Below are 15,798 nucleotides of genomic sequence, written 5' to 3'. Positions count from 1 at the left end.
CTTGGCTATGGTCGCATAGTGGTATGTGATGATAACAGCATCGCGCATTTGCGACCTAAGTGGTTGAACGTCACTAACATTATAGATCTTCTATAGAGTCGATAAGCATTCCTTCTAAGAGTCAAACTATGGAGATTCTATGCCATGCTGCCTTCTTGGTGCTATCTGCTGTTTCACCTCGTTGCAGCAGCTGATACGAATGCTGTATGTTAGTAAGTATATTAGTCTTAGTTGTACACCACAAGAACCTACTTAGTTTTCTACTAATGTCTCACTTGTCACGTACCAAACGAAGCGTATCCAACCAGCCAATATTCATGGTTGACAAGAAGCAATTCCAACGTGGTGAATCATGTATATATCATAAATACTCCTCGGGATAAGTATGAGAGAGGGGCCCAAGCTGAGCCACTGGCTTATCTGCCTTGATCTTGGGTCAATATTGTGCACAGCATTAAGGGCACCATAGGTGCGCATACACACTCCTACAGAGTCACGCGTGGAATCAGCTTAGGCAGCCTTAGGCAGCAAGCAGTAACCTTATATGGCCCCCACTATGTATTTCGGCTATTCTGCGATGGACAGTAGCAACTAGAGCCAAGTCAGCCGGCTACTTTGTCAAGGCTTTGTTGCCTCCTGTTAGAGTGTAGTCGCGATATGCCTAACGAATTTGACACGACTATGTCGTGGAAGTTTACGCGGATGTGGGGGAGAAAACCTAGTCCTGTCCACCGTCAAGGAAATACTTAGAGTAAGGGGGTACTGAACTGAACAAGAAGGTAGGCACTCTAGCAGATTGAAGCACTCATTCCCGATCTGGATTCTCTCCATAATCTCTACACAAGGATTCTATGTGCGCTGTCTGTCTAAATTGGATCATTGTACGCATAACAGAGTCCTGTCTTCCTGTTGCACCTTTCGCATGTCTTTTGGGAGGGGAAAGAGTGCTGGGGTTACGATGGACTCGCCACACCTTTCCCGGTTCCTGGTGGCTCTGAGTGATCCAGACCGGCCGCTGCTGCGTGGGTAACGAGTGGCTCTGCACACTTTGCCGCTTCCCGAGCCTCTGCCACCAACCCATAACGTCATATCCAGAGAACGACGTCGTTCCCTCCGGTTTTCTCACCAGCCCATTCGCTCTTCCACGCAGCCTTTCTCGGTTGCTGGCCCCCAATCCCCCTACGTGCTTAAATGATGGCTGTGGATCAGTGATATCAGCCATATCCCTCTGTCCCCCACTTTCCTCTTCTCAAGTCTTCCATTGGCTTAGAATTCTGCTCTGCTGGAAGTACGAGCTTTGGGCCCCTTCAGTGAGACGTGGAATTCCTGCGACTGCAGCTTTGGTCAAGAGAACACGACTCCTCATGCCTTTCGGTATATCGGTCACTTAGGATCTTCATCACTGAGTGCTTTCTTCGCTGAAATTATTACATTCCTTTAGTAGGACACTGCTATCTCATCGGAACCACCCGAGAATTTGCTGTTCGCCAGGCCGATTACGCAGTGTGACTACCATCGCCTCCAGCTATTTCTGTATTTGCCCCTCCGCATTTACCCGTTTAGACCGTCTTCTCAGCCCGACCCCTCGAAGACAGGTTGGCGACGGGTCACTTCACAAGCCTACGCTCTCATTCAGGCCTAGTATCTACGCTTTCGATGAGTAGCTACTGGATTTCTGTTGACAGACTGAGACGGACCAGCGTGCATATTTCATGGGAAAGCAGTGTGCTTTTTCCACCAGTTGTCGGAGAAAATAATATTGCTCACGGTTGCTGAGCTGGGTCTTCAACTCCAGAGATCATATCCATCGCGCTATGGCAATGAATGTTTAAATGTTGACGTGTCAATTTAATAAGCTGGCAAGCAGAAGGAAGACACTGATAGTCTTTTCGAGGATTTGAAAGCCATGTCGGCCATGACAGGTACAAGATCACCTACGTCTCCTTGGCCTCCGGAGTGTCAAAACCTGCAGCTCGAGGGGTCCTCCACACCATCGGCTCTTTTTGCATTGCGTGAATCTCAAATGTCCCCGTTGGGACATGGTATCAACCCTCACAACTCAGTATCAGACCGCTCGGGTCCCAATTACTTCTCTATTAGCGTGGAAAGCCCCGGTAATCCAAGAAGAAGCCGGGAAGCGATATCATACACCCAGCCCCCGGTTTCTAGTCCCAAAGCACAGCTCTTATCCAAAAATAAAGCATTCGACGATTATGTGGGCCTGCCGAAGACAGGGACAGTGGCCGATGACGAACACAGAGAATCTCCGGTATTTCGGCTCTCCTGGAATCCTAGTTTACAGAGACGGAGTCCGATGCCTTCCCGACAGGATGCATCTCCTCTGAAGCAGACGTCTGCTCACGGATGTGGCGTTTCGGTTGAGCGCTGCGCAGAGCTTCTCGAATCCTCTTGTCGGGATGTCATGCTGTTGGATGTGAGGCCTTATGCGCATTTCGCGAAAGGGTCCATCAAAGGATCGCTAAACCTTTGTATTCCGACAACCCTTCTCAAGCGACCCTCCTTCGACACGCAAAAATTGACAAATACGTTCACGAACGAATCTGAAAAGCAGATCTTTGCGGGGTGGAGGAGATGCCGTTATATAATAGTCTTTGATGCTGCCACATCAGACATGAAAGACGCCAGTCCGCTGATGAATGTTCTCAAAAAGTTCACTGCAGAAGGGTGGAGTGGTGAGGGTTTAATACTGCTTGGAGGCTTCAGAGCCTTTTCATCACGCTTTCCCACTTTTGTTCAAGGACAGCAAGTTCCGGTATCCGACACACCCGCAGGAAGACCGTCTCGAATGCATATTGATCTTCCAAGTGTCGCTCCTGTCGCAGGTGGCTGTGCCCTTCCTGAGTCCTCCCATGCCGCGATCCCTTTCTTTGGGAACATTCGGCAACACATGGATCTCATCGGCGGTGTCGGTCAGATCCCTCTTCAAGTACCTCACAGTTTTTCGGAATCCAAAAAACGTTTACTCCCTCCTTGGCTGCGCGAAGTGTCAGAGTCCACAGACAAAGGCCGCAAAGTCTCAGAAAAGTTTCTGAGTCTGGAGAAAAAGGAGCTGGAACGTATGAAGAAGGCATTGTCTTACGAGAAGTCTGCCGATGCCTCTACGATAGGTGGCTCTTCGGAAAACTTTCGCGTGGCGGGAATTGAGAAAGGTACAAAGAATAGATATAACGACATTTACCCATTCGATCATTCCAGAGTGAGGTTGCAGAATGTGTCACCCGGAGGCTGCGACTATGTGAACGCGAATCACATGAAAGCAGCTTATAGTGGTAAACATTACATAGCTACCCAAGCACCCGTACCTGATACGTTCAATGTAAGTTTGGGTCCCTTTCTCATGAGCTTTACTACCACTCATAAGCCCTTCACGGGATAACGCACATTTTCACGTGTCGATTACTCATTCGTCTCACAGGACTTCTGGCGCGTTGTTTGGGAACAAGATGTTCGACTGGTGGTTTCTTTGACTGCGGAAGTTGAACGGGGACATGTTAAATGCCATCCTTACTGGGAATCTGGCAATTATGGGCCTTGTCAGGTCAACAACTTTTCTCAGAAATTCATCTATTTAGATGCTCAAGATCCGCAGCCAACTGATATGGAGCTCGACAAGCCGGAAGATTCGGGTAGTCCCTATATCATCGTCAGGCATTTTGGCTTGTCGCACTCATCATTTCCATTTCAACCCTTGCGCGAGGTTACGCAGCTACAATATCCCCATTGGCCTGATTTCGGAACCACATCTCAACCAACACATCTCCTTAAACTTATCGAGCAGTGTGATAAAGTCATAGCAGCAACAACTGGGCCACATGCTGGTTCTCGCGATGGACACGCGAACTCAAGGCCGGTATTAGTGCACTGCAGCGCTGGATGTGGCCGTACTGGGACATTCTGCACAGTGGATAGCGTGCTGGACATATTGAAACGACAACGCAGTGCAGCGCATACCTCGGGTGGGAATCCGAACCAATGGACCCATACCGACAATGTGGATCTCATCGAAAAAACGGTAGACGACTTTCGAACGCAGAGGCCAAGCATGGTGCAAAATTTGAGCCAGTTTGTTCTGTGTTATGAGAGCGTCTTAGAATGGACAGTTGCCCAGATGGGGAAAGAGCAAGATATAGGAGGTTGCTGAGGGGTCTTTCATTATGATTAGAAGCTTAGATACTGGAGATGTTCATGATAGTGGGCGGCTTGGATATATTTGTTGTTCTATATATCGTCTGCGTACGGGGTTTAGCAATTTAGTTTTGGCCCTCTGTACATCCGTCATTTCCCCCGTCACAATCGTCCCCTTCGAATGAACAGGCACATGTCAGCACAGCGAAGACACTGAAGATTCCCTATCACTGGTCACAATCTTTCAAATTTCCTTCTTCTAGTTAAGCCCTTTGAGTATTTTCCCTGAGAGGCTGCGTATAATATATTGGTTGGCCAAAACGGGTGGAGCCGGAACGCACAGTGGGTGTGCTCTCTACTAGTACATCAAGTATCTAGACGCTTTTATCCTTACGTTTAGTAAGTGCCCTGCCATCTCAAAGCCACATCAGATTCCACCGTCTTGGTTAAACTACAAGAAGGTAAATAATCGTAGAAGCCAGAAGGTTGAATGCAAGGTTATGAGACTCTCGATGGGCAGGCAACAGCAGGTAACGATAGCGGCGGCAGCGGCTGCCTTAGATCCAGTTCACTTAAGAAAAGCGAGCAACCCCAAAGCAAACACCGAGCAAAGCTCATCCTGGACTATCCACAAGACTTTTTGGTTCTATTTAAGGACTATGATATGAGTTATTACTACGTACTAGGTTGTACGAACTCGTTTCAATCCCCTTGAGTGAAATACTTGGCAACCTTTCCGACTCCTCATTTATCAATCAGCCTCAAACAACAGTGTGAATTCAAGTGCCATGATCCTGAGCCTTCCGCCAGAACTTATTCAGCTGGTTCTTCAAAAATGCAGCACACCTGCTTTCTTAGAGGCAGCTTTCTCCTGCCGCACTGTTTATGAGATCGCCTCCACTTGCCGGGAGGTTCTTGTGCATCACCTACGGCGAACACCCGGGCTTGTCAATCGAGATCTAAGCTCCCTCAGCTCAAAAGGACTCTTTCGCTTGTTGACAAAGAATGCCTTCCAGCAGTTATATGGTGCGCAATATCATGCAAATCGTGTGACTTATGAATTTGGGAACGATGTTCTTGATGTCAAAGCATCCACCTTTGCAAGTTTCGATCACCAAACTCTTGCTCTTGTCGCGCGCGGCCGGGAGAAGGTCTATCTTTTTCACATTGACCATGGTCATCTCCGACCCTTAAGCGAGGTTAATCTCCCATGCAATCACCCTGGAAAAGGCGAAGTCCTCAAAACTGCGTTTGATGGAAGTGGCGGACTCTATGTCCTTCAGCGCTTTGTACCTGCCATGGATGCAACTGATACAAATGCAAATCATCCATTCATCAAGCAAGCAATGCAGTCTAACATCAACGGAATGCACTACCTCTCATGCCATTCCCTCGACTCGCCTGGCGAGCCCGTCCGGGTGTGTACTTTCCCAGATCATGTAAATTACAAGCCTCTAGCACTTGCAGCTATGCAAGGCGGTAGCTTTGCAATTTCGTGGCAGCACAATCACGATTGTAGCGAGAACGAAGTCGTGCTATACACGACTTCCGTTGATCCGCACAGCAGTGCAAAGTCGGATGTCATCGGTTCGTTTCTCTGTTTCACTTACAGCATGAGTCTTTTGCTAGACCTTCCTGATACTGACGCAACTCTAGATGTTAGCTACGATTCTTGCGTCCTTCTGGAAGGTACGAGACAGGGATTCGAAGGAGATAGATTCACCCAGTCTAGAAACACTCAGGGCAGTCTTCTCCCCGGAAAAGGGCCCGTGGTGGGACTTGCATTTAATGACAAATCTAGCCAATTGCTGTATCGCTACCGTGCACAAGCCTTGTACGGATCATTCCAAAAAATCGATATTTTGCCTTTCCCAACTCAGTCTGTACTGTATGAGAACTCATGCCCCGTGCAGTTTTCAGATTCTTTGACTCTGTTATTCAGCATTGGAATACCGTTTTCCGGCACACATGAAACCCGGGTGCAGAATGGTCTCCTAAGATGCCACTGGAAATATCTTTCTTTTGGAATAGCCACCCATCGTGAAGAGGACTGGACTGTTGCATGCCTTCTGAGGTCTGAGGCTGTGTGTCGAGCCAGTAATTGCGAGCATATATTGCATCTTGAGCGCGGACGCCGGTTACCGGATTGGACGATCGTGGCCCGTCTTCGTGGCTTTGAGAATTCGAATACCTCACTCGGTTGCATAGTTGCAGCTTCCAGATTGGGGACACGTATAGCTGTTGCGAACTGGAAAACTGTTTATATCTGGGCGCTGGAGCCAGGCGCGGTGATTGAACAGAATGCAACCGGATTTTACCCAGATTCTTCTTGGCCACCAGGTGTTGAGGTGGTTGATTTGGAGCCTGTATCCATCTCCCTTGGGGCTGTCTGTTTTCAGCTACGCTTTGGTTTAGGTGAAAACGACCTGGTAGCCATTACAGACAGAGGTCTGGTATATTGTGATCTTAACCCGTCCGGAAGTAGCCACAGAACAACATATCAGTTGCGCATGGGAATTGAACCTGGTTCTTGAGGGCTTTTGAGGAAAGTCATACTTATGATCATGATTTGCAGTATTTTGCTAACACTCCTATCCAATCATCCGTCATTGCATGCATCGATATTGAATCGTGAGAATTAAGGATCAGAATTAACAATATGCATTATATCAACTGTGAAGTACATGTATAGAACGATAGTTCATAAAACATATTCCACACTTTGTTTCGCCCAATTAATTGTAGCACAATTCCCATTGCGCTTCATCATGATATAGACGTACAATGTCAGGAGGCACATCTGGATCGTCTTTCAGATTGCCTATCTCTTTTGATCCTCCTCTCTGGGAGGCGAGTAATAGCAGTGCTAGTCCCCATAATCAAAGGCAAATGCATGATACCACCACAACATCTATTTGCGGCTAGCTGATGCCGGACACGTTCGTACGTTTTAGCATGCTTTTTTCTTTTTTTCTTTTGTTTAGTCTTCTTTCCCCTTCCTTTCATGCCGGAGCTGCAGAGCGACAGGCGAATCTGGAATCCGAATGTGGCAAATGAATTGAGTTTTATGGTGTTCTGGAGGAAATGCATAGCGTCTGGGACGACGACCACATTGATTTGCTAAAAATTAAGACAAGTCTTGGGAATCTGCTCCCAGCAACAAATCTAGCCAAGTAGCACTAGCATACCATGCCTTAGGGAGAACAGTTGATCTACGCAATGGTTTTGTAAAGAATCTACTGATTTTCCCCGCCGCCAGACATAGCCAGGAATGTGATAATGAGGAAAACCCACCAGTATCTAGATACGTGTTAGATTATACAACTTGCGCGACTCGGAAGGTGGGGGTAAGACGACGGTCAGTGGGACGACCTACTTTTGGAATATAGTTTTCTCGACGACCTCCTCTGTATTTTTGCCATCCGGACCAAGCACGATAGGCTGATTGAGATGTGGGCGTGGACCGGCTTGATTAGACAACAGCTCCAACTTTGGGCTTACAGGCGTAGAAGAAGAAATCGATGAGGTAGACGACAGCAAGTCAACGTAGTAGATTTTGTTGGACGGGCCGACATGAAGCCGGAGCGTTGGCCTGTCGGTCTCGCCCCCTATGAGGGAGGACCTTGAGACGAGTGTCCCTACCCATTGTTTGGTGTTTGTAGACGTAGAGGTGTACAGGCCCAGACGAATCAAGTCATTGGACTCATCCTGCGGTTCGTGATCACCGCACGCGGCGACAATATTCGTTGAAGGGAAGGTGAGTTCTGGTTGCAAGGTGGCCGAATCGTACGAGACGTGAGCAAGGACGGACGGCTCGGGTGACGCTACAGGCCAGCATAGGATCTCGGCTGACAGTGGCTGAGAGGAGGTGGTGGCCGCGGATAGGGAGAATAGGGAGAGCGCAGGAAGGAGATTGAAGTAGAAAGGCCGCATGGTTCCTGGGCTGCAGATGAATAGTAGCTTGATCCGAGGCGAGTTGATGGGGACGCAATTAGAGACAAGGCGAAAACTAGAAGTCGAAATAGCAATATTGGAACAGGTATCGGAGAATAATTGACACAAGAGGTGATATATTCCAAGATCGAATTCTCGTTGCGTCCTTGCTTTGAGTTTGCTCTGCTGAGGGCAGAGACACCTGGATAAGCGGGAAGTTTCCAGCTTACTTTACTGCATCTATTCAAACTCCGGAGAGCAGCGAGCGGTGGAATCTCAACTAGCGCGGAGAGTTACCCGCTAAACTACTGGATGGATCTGATTCAAGTTCCCCGCATAAGCTCATTATAAACAGATTGAACGCACTGTAGACTAACTTGTACTCTCACACTTTTTTTTTTTTTTGGTCTCCCTTTCGATGCGACTACGTATTGTCTAGGGGAGTTCGAAACATCATGTATGGGTCACTACCAAATCTATGTCATGCTGCACAGTAGAATCCTGATGGAGATCATTCGTCGTCAATATTTTGAAAAACCATAATTAGTACCAATTACTACATGTTGCTCTGCTTTCATTTTCCAAAACTTACTGTAGATATATCCACAGTTATTCACAAAAATATTCTCCCATCCCCTGCAGGAAGAAGAAAGTGGGTCAGCCATAAGTACATAGTTCAATCATACTCAAGTACTTTTAACTGGTAGTCGGTTTTTATGAAGGTGGGGGAGCTCCCAGAATAATAATATATAACTAGTATGCTATCAATTCTGTGTATTTTCTTCCTTCCCCACCACCAGATGATAAATTGGAGCCTGAATCGGTGCATCCCATCGATCATTCAACCTCTCCTGATTACCCCCTTTGTCCCTCCCTGTTCTCCAATTGCGCGTCTATCATTTTTGTCAACCCATCAATCATTTCTTTCGTCCCGCAGGCGCCTCACAAAGTCAGTCAGCTGCAAGTCCACGTCTGTGTCGTCCAAGCAATCAATTGGCTGCAATACCCATCATTCGCACAAATCAAAACCCCCCCCCCCCGGCCTCTCCTTCTTTTCTTTCGCCCACCTCTTTACAATTGCCGTGCTTAGATTCGTGCCCCATTATCGTACAGAAATAGACCTTTTCGGTTCGATCATAGTGTCTCTTGCCTTCCCTATTCCAACTCCATGGCTTCTATATCCCAGATGCCTTATCGACGACCCTCTCGGCAGGGTTCTAGGCAGGCGTCGATAGATACGCGGGATGAGATACAGGTCCGCGTAGACCACTACATTGGAATTGATGTCGGGACTGGCAGTGCCCGCGCTTGTATAATCGATAGCAAAGGCGATATTGTCGGCCTAGCCTCTGAGAACATTGGTCTTTGGCAACCTCAACAAGGATATTATGTACGTGTTTATGCTCAAGTTTTCTTGCCCTGTCACTATCATAAGGCTTTGTGTGGCCTCCGATTGACTCCCTGTCATCCAGGAACAATCTACGAACGATATCTGGCGATGCATCTGTGTAGCTGTTCAGCGCGCAATCAGCCAACACAACATTGATCCAGAGACCGTGAGGGGCATTGGGTTCGATGCGACATGCTCGTTGTCGGTTTTTTCTAACGTTACGAACGAACCGATATCCGTGACGGGTCCCAACTTCAACTCGGACCGCAATGTGATCCTCTGGCTCGATCATCGCCCAGTGGACGAAACCGAAAGAATCAATGCTACGAACCACAATCTGCTCCGCTATGTAGGCGGAAAGATGTCCATCGAGATGGAGATTCCCAAAGTCCTGTGGCTGAAAAACAATATGCCAAAGGAGCTCTTTGATCAGTGCAAATTCTTCGACCTGGCTGACGCCCTGACTTACATTGCCACTGGCGCCGAGCAGAGAAGCTTCTGTAGTGTAGTCTGCAAGCAGGGATATGTTCCTGTAGGTGTTGACGGCAGTGTAAAAGGTTGGCAGGAAGACTTTCTGAACGAAATTGGTCTGGAGGACCTGTCGGAGGATAACTTCAAGCGAATGGGCGGTGTCGACGGGGTGGTGAGCCTTTTTCTTTGATGATCCTATCAATCACACGTGTTACCCCTTTTCCACACCCTACCTGACAATGAGTTTGACGGCTAACTGATGCTCCAGAATGGCGATTATCTTAGCGCTGGTGAACTGGTCGGCACATTGTGTGAGAAGGCTGCCTCTGAGCTGGGTCTGCCCCCGGGGATTGCAATCGGCAGCGGCGTCATCGATGCCTATGCAGGCTGGATTGGCACAGTCGGCGCTAAGGTCGATCTCGAGTCGGAACAGCTGAGCTCTGACATCGCCAAGAACGATAAGGCACAGGCATTCTCTCGCTTGGCCGCTGTCGCTGGAACATCAACCTGCCATCTTGCGATGTCCCCAGATCCTATATTTGTCCCTGGTGTCTGGGGGCCTTACCGCGATACTATCCAGCCGGGATATTGGATGGCCGAGGGCGGCCAATCCGCAACCGGGGAGCTGCTCAAGCATGTTATCGAGACTCACCCGGCGTTCAATCAGGCACTCTCGATCGCTGAGTCGTACAACGCCAATATATATGAATATCTAAACGAGCATCTGAAGGAACTGGCTCATGACCAGAAGGCTCCTAGTATCTCTTATCTGGGCCGACATGTTTTCTTCTACGGTGATCTTTGGGGCAACCGTTCCCCCATTGCAGATCCTGGAATGACAGGTTCTATGATTGGGATCACGAGTGACAAGTCTGTGGATGGGCTCGCTGTTCATTACTATGCCACCCTCGAATTTATCGCGCTACAAACCAGGCAAATTGTGGAGACAATGAACAAAGCAGGTCATCGCATCACCTCCATTTTCATGTCGGGCTCTCAGTGCCAAAATGACATTCTGGTAAAGCTAATAGCATCTGCTTGTGACATGCCCGTGCTTATCCCTCGTTATATTCATGCTGCTGTCTGCCATGGTGCAGCCATGCTGGGTGCCAAAGCCGCTAGTGCTGACGCAGAAGGCAAGACAGAAGATCTGTGGTCTATCATGGACCGCATGAGCAAGCCGGGAAAAAAAGTCGTCCCAACTACGGATGAGACGGAGAAGGCCTTGCTTAACGCCAAATACAAGGTCTTCTTAGAGCAATGTTACAAGCAGCAGGAGTACCGAGCCCTCGTAGATCAAGCCGTGGCCTCGTGGACGTCTTAACTCTCTTTCTCCACTCAAATTTTTCCTTCGCGTTGCGGCAATTATGTTCACTCTTTCCTTTCTACTGAAGGAGGACAGGGGGATTATGACAGGACTTTCGGACAATGTTACTAGCTAGCGTGCATAAGTAGCCGTACAATTTACACGCATCTACCACAAGATATTACGCAGGATATGGGAACAGACTATGAGTAACAGGTAATGGAGGTCTAATTATACAACTTCAATAATGTGGCAGACATACATGTTCGAAAAGCCCCAATCAGCACGCAAATGTTAAACAATCTGGGGCAATCTTGTCAGAGTCTAAAACGCGGGACCAGTAATGCACGCATATTCCTCAGCGAAATTGTCTGCTTCAACCCTCGGGTGGACAGATTTCGAGCCCTCACCTAGAAGTTGACAGGCAGACACACGAATTGAGCTATACTCAAAAAGCCCTCCCACTCCTGGACCTACCGATAGTGTAATACTTCTCGACTGGACTCGAGCCAAGGGCCAGCGTATCGAAACGATCGACACCCATAGTCTCCAAGTTGCTGTAACCAGAGAGATAGAATCCGATCACAACCACGAGGTACGTAAGGACGAGGATAGAGCCCTTGAAATAGTTGCTTTTTCCTTCGCCGTGCACGTAGGAGAGCAAGAAGACACAAAGGATCACGGATACCATGTCCCACTGAGGGAAGATAAGGCTGTAAGGGAAAGGTTTGTTAGCAAGGTTTCTTGCGTTACAGATTGGCTTTAAGGAACAAAAAGTAGGGCAGGATCAAACATACTTGAATGTGTGGCTTAGCAGCTCAGAAGGATCGATGACGCGGGCATAGAGAGCGCTAAATAGAACTAAAGCAGGGATCTGCAAAAGGCAAACCTGAAGAGCGTAGGCTGAACCGATCTCCATGGACAGCGCGATATTGCCGTTCATAGCAAACGAAATAGCGTTCTGTGAGCCAAGATAATGAGTTAATTCGATCATGCTGACAGCGATTATTCAGGACTACATACCAGAAACTCTGTTGTGTTGGGGACCAAGGCAAAGAGCGTGATTCCAAGGAACTTTTCATCGATATCGACACTTTCCAAGACCACATCGACCGTATTCACGAGGATTTCTGCGATGACAGCATAAAGAATAGTAGCTCCCAGAAGTATTATGGAACTTCTCGTTTTACTCCAGTTAGGTGCGTCATGACCGCCGCTAGTATGGCCAGGCTCCAATCCGATATCCTCGCTTTCCTCAAGCAAGGTTTTCACTTGATCGGCGGGGCTTTTAGTCGCTTGACGCGTGCTTGCTTGCTGGGCCACGGGCTTCCTTGTTCGGGCCGCATCTCGAGCGGCAACAGCAGCAGCCGTTGCAGCAACCTCTGTCACCTGACGCACAAGATCCTCATTGTCTTCATTGGACAGACCAGTGAAGTTTCTCAGCCTGGGATTGCTATCGTCGCCTTCCGTCCGAGGGGGGACAAGGTATGGCGTTGTGCTCTTTCCTTGCAAAGAGGAGGTAGAATCGGATTGAGCGTTATGATCATTGGGGTTATCAGACAGACCGACCTGCTTCAGAGACTGCCCCAGTATGCGCTTGTACAATTGAGAATCCCGAACAGAGCCCTTGGTGATAGAGCCACCAGTGCTCCCAGCCGGAATGTGAGGGAAATCACCGTGTCTAGCTTCGTAGGCAGCTTGCTCGTTCGCGAGAGCTACAGCCTTCTTCTCCTCTACTTCCGTGGCCCAGATGAGAGCAGCGTGGGTTCTCAGCGTGAACCATAATCCAATGACATAGGACAGGAACAAGAATATTGCAGCAAACCACGAATATGGCTGGACTGCCTTTCGGAAAAAACTGTCATTCACCGCCGGTGTTTGAGAGAAGTAACAGCGACGACAATCACTGTCCTCGGTTCCTACAGTGGTAACGCACAAGCGGCAGTTGAGCTCATGCTAAATTCCAGGCTGTCAGCAAAAGTGCTAGATGAACAATCACGCAGAAGACGGTGTCACTTACGCTACCGTATATCTGGTAAAAGAGTGTAGGCCCGAATGCAGCAATAACTGCAAACATCAGCATTGTCGACGTGACACCCGCAGACTTCACATTGAACCGCTGGGTCTTGCGCTTGATAGCGCCAAAGCACATGGAAAGCCCCGGAAGAAATAGGATTCCTGCAAAGATGCTACCGATAATGCTGCCCTCAACAAGTTGCCCCTTTCCTTCGGTTAAAGCAACACAGTAAAGATAGACTTCAACTACGGTCGAGAAGAAGGCATTCACAGCTGCACCCATGCCCATGGAGGATTGAGCGGAAATCGATGCAACGGCTTGTCCAATGAAATAGGCCAAAGGAATGATGGAGACAAGCGCAAGCGTGAATATAAGACCTGGGTGCGTGATGGCAGATTGGAGGCCCAGTGTCTCACTGAGAAGAAAGTAGTCAAAAATGACAAATAATACGACACCAAGAAGGTTGATCAAGAAAATATTCGTCCCGCCGACAGTATACTTCCAGTACCTCAATCCCGCTGCGCGATAAGTGCATAGCAGGACGGATGAGGAGGATCCGGGACTGAGTCTGGTGTAGGTGGTGTCGGAATGGTACGACAGAGCCAAGGGGTGACGACGAAGGTGATCAAAAAGGATAATGGTCACACGTCCCATGGGGATCCAGAAGACCAATAGCCAACAAAGCAGCGAGACTAGAAGCATTAGAGGCCCTACGAGAAAGTAGAAAAAGACGAAGAATACGACGCGGCCAAGCGTCCATTCGCCACGACCGAATAGACGCCGCTTAGGATGGCTGAGGGGACTCTCTCGAGGGCTGCCCCTTTGCGTTCGCCCTAGAAGACTATCTTGTTCGCTGGCCGAGTCGATACTGTTTCGTCTTCTCCCGACCAGTGACCGGTTGCGTCGAGGTCCGAAGAACAGCCGGCCATGCTCTAAGTCGCCATTCTGCCACTGTTCGTACTCACTAATGCTGCGGCCTTCACCCTCATCTTCTTCTGCGTAATTTTCGTCCGTGTCCAGACGGACGAAGGAGCCAAACGGATAAATCAAGTACCAAGAAAGCCCCGAGAAGACCCTCCCATATTCTAGTGCACTGGGTGAATATGCGAAGACGAAACAAGCGATAGCACCTGTAAGCGCAGCCAGGGCTAACCACCAGCCAAAAAAAACTGTCCACAAAAGGTTAGTTAAGAACAACAAGTTGCCCACGCGACCACCGGGCGACGAATGAATATCGCCTTCGGCGGTCTTTTCTACCGAGCGGCTCTTTTTGTACAATGCAGGTTTCCAGAGCCTTATTCCAAAAGGGTGAGTTTCGTTGATGGCCTGCTGGCGATCCTTCAGCGTGAAGCTTTCGGCATCACTAGTCTCTGCTTCATCTTCTTCATTGTTATCGTTACTATCAGGGCTCCCACTCTCCGACTGTTCAGCAGAAGGCTCTATTTCTGCGCCCGGATCGGGCAGGCCGATCCCTTCTTCGCTTTCATTTTCGGTTTCCGGTTGAATTAATGGGCTGTTCATGCGGGCATTAATTCTTCGTCGCAGAGTCGAGCTCTGTTTCCTCAAGGGACGTATCCTAGGCGATGACTGGGGATTGGACGCGTGTTGCAGAGCTATATCCTCCTCTACTTCCTGTACATCATCCTCCGTAGAAAATTCCTGCCCCTTGTGAGGTACCTGTCGCTTGGAAGACATACGCCGTGTTACAGATGGTTTCCTCGGTCTGTCCGACTGCAGCGGTGGGGTGGAAGTCGACTGAGAGGTAGGCATGCGACTCGAGCTTTCTGGCTGGCTTTCTTCCAGACGGGGATCAAGGTCCATCCTTGCGAGAGAATCTAGAGTACCTACAGAAGGAGTCAGTCATATTGATCAAGAGGAGTCAAGAAGCAAGCAAGCGTACCATAGTTCCGTCTGGATTGTGTCGCATTCCTCTGACGGCGAGCGGCAGACGACATATCCTCGTTATCGACGTTTGACGATTCGACGGGATCGATGGGATGAGAAGGACCCTGATCCTCCCTTTCCTCGTTGTTTGACATGGTTGGTCAGTTTGTTTCGGGCTCAATTTTCTTAGCAACTTTTTTTTTTTTTTTTACCAGCCCCTTTGACCGTCTTTGTGATGATCTTGGGAAAACAGGGAGGCTGGGGGATGCCAGGAAAAGGATCGTTCGAGAAGCACTAGTAAAAGAGAGTGGCCTGCACTTGAAACAGAAACGGAGATATCTTTCTTTTTACAACATGAACCAAAAACAACTAAGTTACATGTTGAAGTAAGCTCAAGAAAAAACAATCCGGGGCGGACAGAAAGCGAGAGGGTAGAGAAGCAGGCGCGAAATGAGAAAAGCAGCTAGCTAGTTAGTTAGATCATGAGATAAGGTCTCACTCGCATCCCCGCAGTCAGCTGAGACCGTGGACATGCAGGTCACAGACGCGACCAAGAAGGATTGCACAATTTCAAAGACGAGTCGAGCAATACTATTCGAAGATGGATGCCGAGAGATTGGCCTGGGTAGGCTGAGGGCTGAAGCTGATTAG

The 15,798-nt window shown here is 48.7% G+C and overlaps 6 protein-coding genes across 6 annotated transcripts; 4 read left to right on the top strand and 2 right to left on the bottom strand.

Annotated features, from left to right (window-relative positions):
• Positions 1-385: 385 nt before the first annotated feature.
• On the top strand, positions 386-1,642 carry BDQ94DRAFT_163407 (uncharacterized protein; the record flags this gene model as incomplete). Its single annotated transcript, XM_026769732.1, has 6 exons — positions 386-435; positions 525-558; positions 603-638; positions 937-998; positions 1,064-1,382; positions 1,445-1,642. 6 exons carry the CDS (start codon positions 386-388, stop codon positions 1,640-1,642), a joined length of 699 nt encoding a protein of 232 aa, XP_026620735.1.
• Positions 1,565-4,380, top strand: ptpA (putative protein tyrosine phosphatase (Pyp1)). Its single transcript, XM_026763551.1, has 2 exons — positions 1,565-3,337; positions 3,437-4,380. Exons 1-2 carry the CDS (start codon positions 1,907-1,909, stop codon positions 4,160-4,162), a joined length of 2,157 nt encoding a protein of 718 aa, XP_026620734.1. The 5' UTR covers positions 1,565-1,906; the 3' UTR covers positions 4,163-4,380.
• A 371-nt stretch (positions 4,381-4,751) lies between these two features.
• BDQ94DRAFT_153401 (F-box domain protein) lies at positions 4,752-6,834 on the top strand. Its single transcript, XM_026768139.1, has 2 exons — positions 4,752-5,733; positions 5,803-6,834. The coding sequence occupies exons 1-2, from the start codon at positions 4,935-4,937 to the stop codon at positions 6,678-6,680; spliced, it is 1,677 nt and encodes a 558-aa protein (XP_026620733.1). The 5' UTR covers positions 4,752-4,934; the 3' UTR covers positions 6,681-6,834.
• Positions 6,835-6,847: 13 nt separating this feature from the next.
• On the bottom strand, positions 6,848-8,325 carry BDQ94DRAFT_110280 (uncharacterized protein). The gene is made up of 2 exons (XM_026763550.1): positions 7,523-8,325; positions 6,848-7,446 (listed from the first exon to the last, which is right to left on the bottom strand). The coding sequence occupies exons 1-2, from the start codon at positions 8,077-8,079 to the stop codon at positions 7,383-7,385; spliced, it is 621 nt and encodes a 206-aa protein (XP_026620732.1). The 5' UTR covers positions 8,080-8,325; the 3' UTR covers positions 6,848-7,382.
• A 559-nt stretch (positions 8,326-8,884) lies between these two features.
• BDQ94DRAFT_110270 (FGGY-family carbohydrate kinase) lies at positions 8,885-11,441 on the top strand. Its single transcript, XM_026763549.1, has 3 exons — positions 8,885-9,469; positions 9,552-10,112; positions 10,209-11,441. Exons 1-3 carry the CDS (start codon positions 9,248-9,250, stop codon positions 11,262-11,264), a joined length of 1,839 nt encoding a protein of 612 aa, XP_026620731.1. The 5' UTR covers positions 8,885-9,247; the 3' UTR covers positions 11,265-11,441.
• Position 11,442: 1 nt separating this feature from the next.
• On the bottom strand, positions 11,443-15,788 carry BDQ94DRAFT_110265 (calcium/hydrogen antiporter). Its single transcript, XM_026763548.1, has 5 exons — positions 15,164-15,788; positions 13,267-15,107; positions 12,270-13,202; positions 12,044-12,207; positions 11,443-11,959 (listed from the first exon to the last, which is right to left on the bottom strand). The coding sequence occupies exons 1-5, from the start codon at positions 15,300-15,302 to the stop codon at positions 11,695-11,697; spliced, it is 3,342 nt and encodes a 1,113-aa protein (XP_026620730.1). The 5' UTR covers positions 15,303-15,788; the 3' UTR covers positions 11,443-11,694.
• Between the last annotated feature and the right edge of the window lie 10 nt (positions 15,789-15,798).

Source organism: Aspergillus welwitschiae (genome assembly GCF_003344945.1).
Source record: "Aspergillus welwitschiae strain CBS 139.54b unplaced genomic scaffold BDQ94scaffold_54, whole genome shotgun sequence".
NCBI lineage: Eukaryota > Fungi > Ascomycota > Eurotiomycetes > Eurotiales > Aspergillaceae > Aspergillus > Aspergillus welwitschiae.
This window is presented reverse-complemented; position numbering and strand designations above follow the sequence as displayed.